This window comes from Myotis lucifugus, unplaced genomic scaffold, assembly GCF_000147115.1.
Source record: "Myotis lucifugus unplaced genomic scaffold, Myoluc2.0 scaffold_66, whole genome shotgun sequence".
Classification (NCBI taxonomy): domain Eukaryota; kingdom Metazoa; phylum Chordata; class Mammalia; order Chiroptera; family Vespertilionidae; genus Myotis; species Myotis lucifugus.
Window position 1 is genome coordinate 5,715,699 of NW_005871114.1, and position 7,757 is coordinate 5,723,455.

Below are 7,757 nucleotides of genomic sequence, written 5' to 3' on the forward strand. Positions count from 1 at the left end.
GTTTTCCATAATATATGACAAAGGTCAAGTTTAAAGTCCTATAGTCCTTGCACTGGTTGCATGTGCCTAGTACTGATGTGACACTTAGGGGGAGGCAGGGCCTGTGGGCACTGAAAGCTGTGATGCCTCCTTAAAGGTGTGCACCTGTGGGGCTGAACAAGCCAAGTCCGCAGTCTGGGTTCCAACAGAGCTGGACTCTGTGAGAACCTACTGAGTCACAAATGAACAGACACCTCCTGCCATGAATCTATGAAAGTGGGAGAGTTTTCATAAATTACATTTTTTCAGTCAGTTCGACACTCTTTTCAGCTTTTTAAAAAAACTAAAGTAGCTGATTTGTTACATGAAACATTTAGGTTACTGCCTCCTTTCAATAATCAGTTGGTCCTATTAAATACTTCGATTTGATTCTTATGTAATTGAATGGTTCAGGTTGTCCTTCATGTCACTCTATGTAGAAAAAGTGCCACACACCAGCACACGGTACTAGAGAGGAAACGGCTTCTGGTAGACAAATGGTATGTGGCACGGGGCTACTTTTGCATCTGCATTTACCCTCTGTTTTACCACATGTATAGAACCCAAGTCAAAAAGGGTCTGGAGAACCAATGGTTTTCCTTTTCTTAAAGCTGCAGATTCTCCCTTTTAAAATGAAATTTTGAGGAGCTTTTATGAAACCCAGAAAGGCTGAAATGGCCCTTGACTGTTTCCCCTTCATCTTAGTGTGGGTGAATGCAAAAATCCAGTAGAGAGAACTGTCTTCTTCGTGTGAATCAAAGGGATACACTGACAGTCTGTAATCCTGACAATGACCTGACAAAGGTCTCGATATTCATCATAGCTGTGCTACATACTGAGAAAACCCAGTGTGGGATTCCCTTCTACCATTCAGCCAGGAAGGTATTGAGAGTGGGAACGGGAATTCCTAGGTCTCACTCCTCCCAGCGGAATAAGGTGGCACCACTACCAGTTTTCTAGGGGCTGGAGTAAAAGTCAGTCTCAGGGTTTCCACGGTCAAAATCATTTTTCGTCTGAATTTTATTGTTTTTATTTTAAAATTTATTTTGTTCCCTCTGAATCAGAGTGTCTGGGAGTGGAGACAGAAATCTGTGTTTTATAAAACTCTCTGTGTTGTTGAAGCTCAGCCAGATTTGGAGACTGCTACCTAGACATCCAACTCTGACTTTACTGCTTCCCATTCTACCAGCCCCCAGCCTCCTGCCTGCCCTTCATCCCAATACGCCTCCCACCTCTGCTTCCACTCCTGATGCTGACTCTGCACACACTCTGCAAATAATTAAGTCATTTGTTCTAGATCCATTCATAATACACAGGAGAATCCAACACCGATTTTAGTAGCACGAAGGTAGAGAGGGAAGTAAAATGGCTTGGTTTTAAGTGGTTGGGACTTTCTCAGTTTTTGGCCAAAAATGGTTTTGCCTCTAAGTAACCATTTGTGTTTGTTTATCTATGAAAACATATGGAGCTTAATAAATTTAATGAAATGTGTTACAATACTGGAAATTAAGATGAACTTTAAGTTTTATTTGCGTTTCAGTTGCTTTCTTACTCTAATGAATTATGGCACATCACTCACTCCTCCCGATGTTGTTAAGTGATTTTACTGAATCAACCCACATTTCGCAGGGTTGCTAGTCCCCAGTCTCATCAGGTACTAAAATAAAGAAGAGATACTTCTAAAGTATGTATTTTAAATGTGATAATGTTAGAAAATCCTAAAATTAACTTCGATGTACTCTTTTTCTTAAAAAAAACACGTTTTTCTTTATCATAAAAATAACTTGGCTTTACTGTAGATTTAGAAAATATAGAAAAGCACCATGAACAAAAGAAATTTGATTTAAATACTACCATCCAAAGATAACACCATAATCATATCAGTGTATATTCTTCTAGTCTCTTTGTCTACGTACTTCTTTGTTTTTGAAAACTGAAATCATACTACACATATTGTTCGGTAAATAATTTTGTCCATTAAAAAATTCCATACACTTGTTTCTACTCTACTTACTTAACATGATCATTTTTAAAGGCTGTGTATAATGCCTTTACAGAAATGAACCGGTAAGTTATCAACAAGTATCTTTTTGCTGTACGTTTTACTTTATTCCTTTTTTTTTTCTATTACAAATTAATGCTGACCCAATGATCTATGGTCTAGTCCAGTGATGGCGAACCTTTTGAGCTCGGCGTGTCAGCATTTTGAAAAACCCTAACTTAACTCTGGTGCCGTGTCACATATAGAAATTTTTTGATATTTGCAATCATAGTAAAACAAAGACTTATATTTTTGATATTTATTTTATATATTTAAATGCCATTCATTTAACAAAGAAAATCAACCAAAAAAATGAGTTCGCGTGTCACCTCTGACACGCGTGTCATAGGTTCGCCATCACTGGTCTAGTCCCTGCTCTCTACCTCACCTCCTCCCCGCCACCCCCAGGTTGGTCCTAGAAGTAGAACTGCTGGTTAAAACAGCACACACATTTTTAGAGCTTTTTGCTAAATGTTGTCACACAAGAGAGTGGACTCCAAGAAAGTTGTTCTATTTTTACATTTCCAAAAGAAATATGGGAGCTCATTCTTCCATAGCCTCACCAGTAATGAGCACTACCCCTTCTTCCTTTTAATCTGGCAATTAAATAAGCATAAAAATATTTTATTTGTTTTCTTGGCTTCTAAAGAAGTAAACCATTTTTGTATGCTTATTGGGCAGTTTCCTTCTTTTGTGACTTGCCTAATCATAGCTTTTGCTCATTATTCTATGGAAAACTGAACTTTGTCTTATAGATTTATATGTGTTAAGGACTTTATGTGTTAAGGACATTAAACCTTTGTGTCATATTACTAATATTTCCTCAATTGTGGTATATTTGTCATGTATTTTACAATATTAATAGTCACCTCAGTTTGTATTTTTTTCTTTCACATATACAAGGAGAAAGGCCATCCCTACTCTGAGATTCATTATTCAACTATATTTTCTCCTTTAAATATTTATTATTTTAAGCCATGAGAAACTCAGATATGAAGTATGGACTGAATCCTGCACAAACCCTTCTAGATCACACCTCACCCCCAATATCTATGTTCTGAGTTCACCGATTAGCCCCAAACAACCAGATACGCCCCTCCTCCAGATCTCTGCTCTGTGTTCCCTCGGCCTGGAGTGCCCTACCCCAGATATATACATAGCTATTTCTCTCACTTCTTTTTGATCAAATATCATCACCAAGAAAGCTTTCCTTGGCAAGCTTATCTAATTCTATTTATTTACTTTAATTTTTATTCTAACATTATAAATTTTATTTATTTTTCATCTGTTACCATCATTAGAGTGTAAGCTCCATGAAATAATTTTGTTTTCATTTTTACTTCTGTATCCTCAGGACCTAAAAGAATGCCCAGTTAAGGGCTTAACAATATTTGTTAAATGAATCTTTTTTCCTCCATAATTTAAAATACTCTCTTTATAGGTTCATACATACTACAGTCTGTTCCTAAGCTATTCTTTTTATTCATATGTCTGTGTGTAAGTTAGTCCTCTGTTTTAGTTATTCCAGCTTTAAAATACATGTCAGTATGTGGCATTGCACATGTCCCCAGGTTGCTCATTTAAAAATGTGACTGATCAGAAACACTGGTTTATATTTCCTGATGAACTTTAGAATGACTTATTTTGAAAAGTTAAACAAAAAATTGGTAAAAGTGTGCTTAAAACCTCTCTAAATATAATAATTTAATTATGGGGAGAATTAATATCTCTAATATTTAGTATATTATTCAAATTTTTTGTGAGTGTAGTGGTATTTTGGTTCTATATGAGGTCTTTGATTTTAGATATTATATGCTGAAGTATTTAGTAGCCTATTGTGATGATACTTAAAATTTAGTTTCAAATGGTTTCACAAAGAAACAATAGGTATATGTATAAAGATTGATAAGGAGAGAGAGAGAGGGCAGAAAATGTAGCAAAATGTTACTTGGTAAATCTATGTGTAAGTAAAGAATATTACTTTGTATTATTATTTCAACTTTTGTTTCGAAACTTTTCAAAATCAGAAGCTGGTAGGAAAAAGTAAGACTTAACACTGAATTTTGTCAAATGCCTTTTCAGCATTTACTGATGATTTTTATTTCTTGCATTACTGATAAAAGTACTATTTAGTCTTGCTTTCATTCTTTTAGTACAATATTTAGTATAATATAGTATATTATTTATCATTTTTATATTTATATTCAAAATAAGATTTGAGCCCTGGCTGGGTAGCCAGCTCAGTTGGTTAGAGTGTCGTCCCCATACACCAAGGCGTATGGTCAGGGCACATATAAGAATCAACAATGAATACATAAATAAGTGGAACAACAAATAGATGTCTCTCTCTCTCTCCTTCCCCCTTACTCTCGCTCTAAAAAAAAAATCAATATAAAAATAAGATTTGCTAGTTTTCTAATTGGGAGTCAGTTTTTGCTGTCATGATTGTGTTACTTTTGTAAAATGAATTCAGAAGAATTTGATCTTTTTCAATGATTTAAAACAATTTTTAGAACGGGAATGATCTATTCCTTGAAAATTTAAGTTTATGACCATAAAACTAATTAGGTATCCTTTGAGGAAGTAGTTCTTTAATAATATTTTTATGCCTTTCATGATTTAGTGATTTAAATTTTCTTACTTCCTAAGTAAATTTTGGTCCACTTGTATTTTCTACAAAATTGTCTATTTCAGGGACTTTATACACACACCCACACACACAAAATATGTGTGGATTATTGAAAATTTGGTCTTACTCCTGCTGTTCTCTAATACTTGATATCAATGGTTAGGAACATCTTTATTTCTAAGGAAACAGACATCAGTGCCAACAAAGTGTTCCCCTGATATTTCCAGTACCCACCTGGCACCATACATACTTATTACAATACTAGAGGCCCGGTGCTCGATTTGCATATTAGGCCTTTATTATATAGGATTATTGCCTATGTTCCCCATGACTATTTTGTGACTGCCATTTTGTACTTAATGCCTTCACCTTTTTTGCTCAGTCCCCCAACCCCTCTCCCCTCTGGCAGCCATCAGTTTGTTCTCTGTATCTATGAGTCTATTTCTTTTTTTTTTCTTTTTTTATTGATTTTTTACAGAGAAGAAGGGAGAGGGATAGAGAGTTAGAAACATCGATGAGAGAGATCGATCAGCTGCCTCCTGCACGCCCCCCACTGGGGATGTGCCCGCAACCAGGGTACATGCCCTTGACCGGAATCGAACCTGGGACCCTTGAGTCCGCAGGCCGACGCTCTATCCACTGAGCCAAACCGGTTCGGCTCTATGAGTCTATTTCTGTTTGTTTACATTGTTCTTTAGATTCCACATATAAGTGAAATCATATGATATTTGTCTTTCTCTGACTGAGTTATTTCACTTAGCATAATACCCTCTAGGTCCATCCATGTTACTGCAAATGTTAAGATTTTGTTCTATTTTTATGGCTAAGTAATATTCCAAACATTGGGGATTTTAAAGAAATGCTATAATTAATCCATAGATCATCTCTGTACAGTAATTCTTAACTATACCACCCTTAATCCCTTCTGTTTTCCAAATTTATAAAATGTATTTTTATTGATAAACTTTCCTCAGATCCATGTTCAAGTTTTCTCAGTGCATTATTAAATTAGTTCACTATCATTTCTATATTAAAAGAGGTAACCCAAGTAAAGCACTTAGTAAGCCAGCTCACAATTACATTTAGCTGCTGCCATTAATTTGCTTCACCTCATCTGGCATTTTACCTTTCACTGTGGGTGAATGAGTAATTTTAAAAAAGTAACACACAAAGAAGTATTAAGTGTGGAGCAGAGATCCACTATAGAGCAGAGATTTCTCAAGGGCTAAAAGTGGTAATTATTAAAAATCCCTAACTCATAAAAAATGGCCTTAACATTAATAATTTCATTTTTAGTTTAGTAAAATTAAATAGATATTTCAAGAGAACTAAAATAATGGGAAACTTTGGGGACACAATTTGAAAGGAAGTTTTGTAGCTTAAATAAGTATTAGTTTCACCAAGTTACGTGTCTTAGGAACTCGAGTTTGGGATGAAAGCAGTCCCCATGGTGGCAATATCGTCAGGGTCATATGTACAGTCGTGAGTGCCTCTTACCTGATACAAAGGGCCATCCTGAGGGCAGACTTGCGAAGCTGAGCAGTTCAGACACCGAAACTGCGGAGGAGATGAACTCATCAGATAAGAGGCATCCACAACTGGATACATATTTAAAACTGATTATTCAAAAAATATAACTTAACGTCAAACATGAGTCAACATGATTCATTTTAAGTAAACACTTTCCAAACTAGGGTAGCTGGTTTTTTAAAATTGATTTTAATAATAGTGACTGGTAAAATTTAGCTTGAAGTAATTTTAGTATCTAAATAAGAGTTTGGCTAATATTCTGCAAATATTTTACCAAAATGTTTTACCCATCCTTTCCATCTCCTCTTCAAATACTAATGCCTGGGAAAACCCTCCATCTGTCCCGTCTTACGATTAATCTCCTAGGTCTCCTCCTCAACTACCTCTTGAAAGCATCACTTTTAAGGATATCAGAGCTCTGACAGGGGCATGAAATTTGCCTCAACCTGTAAGGGATCCATTTTGTTTTAAATTGGGTTCCTTATATTGTTAGCAGGTTAGATTCTTAGTCTCCATATATATTTTAATAACATCAGATGGTGAACTCCTTGTGTCTCTATCTTATTTATATTTGCAATATTAATAGCTAAGGCCCACAGCAGCCACTCAAAAAATGTTTTATGAGTAAATCAATAAATGAACATATTTTAAAACTATTGAGTAAATTCATTTGTAAACTCACTTTAGCAGTTTAATCATTCATATTTTAAAAGAATCATTTAATAATGATTTTTCAACATTATGCATATGTGAATTCAATATTGCATGCCTATTCAAAATGGAAAAAAAATAAAAATAAAAATGAAAGATATAAATTAACCAGGAGAAATCTAACATCCCAGAACGGCTTTTAAAAATATATACTTTGAAAGAACACTTAAGTAAGCAATAATTAAAACAAATATATTGACAGCCTTTAAAATAAAATTTTAGAAATTTTCCATTTCCCCAAAGACTTTAGCAAGTTCCCCCCCTAAAAGTTAGTCTTTGCATTTCTGTTAGGGCTCATCAACATGTCCTAAGACAGTGATGGCGAACCTATGACACGCGTGTCAGAGGTGACACGCGAACTCATTTTTTTGGTTGATTTTTCTTTGTTAAATGGCATTTAAATATATAAAATAAATATCAAAAATATAAATCTTTGTTTTACTATGGTTGCAAATATCAAAAAATTTCTATATGTGACACGGCACCAGAGTTAAGTTAGGGTTTTTCAAAATGCTGACACGCTGAGCTCAAAAGGTTCGCCATCACTGTATATGCCCAGCACTGCTGTCCTTGGCAACCTTCCCCTTTCTCAAGAGTCTTCAAGCTCACCCTGGCCGGATTGGCTCAGTAGCCTGAGGACTGAACGGTCCCGGGTTAGAATCCAGTCAAGGGCACATACCTCAGTTGCAGGTTGATCCGACCCCTGGCCCTGGTCAGGGCTCATGTGGGAGGCAACCAATCAATGTGTTTCTCTCACATAGATGTTTCTCTCTGTCTCTCCCCTCCCTTCCACTCTCTCTAAAAAATATCCTCCGGTGAGGATTAACA

The 7,757-nt window shown here is 35.6% G+C and overlaps 1 protein-coding gene across 3 annotated transcripts in view; it reads right to left on the reverse strand.

Annotated features, from left to right (window-relative positions):
* The window catches only part of PCGF5 (polycomb group ring finger 5), a 59,767-nt gene that overhangs the window by 6,359 nt on the left and 45,651 nt on the right, over positions 1-7,757 (reverse strand). For 2 of the 3 annotated variants that reach the window (XM_023754922.1, XM_023754919.1), the window contains one exon: positions 6,186-6,245. The exons of the other annotated variant lie outside the window; for it this stretch is intronic. In XM_023754922.1, coding sequence (XP_023610690.1) covers positions 6,186-6,245 — 60 coding nt within the window. The remainder of the gene's footprint in view (positions 1-6,185; positions 6,246-7,757) is intronic. 3 annotated transcript variants of the gene reach the window in all.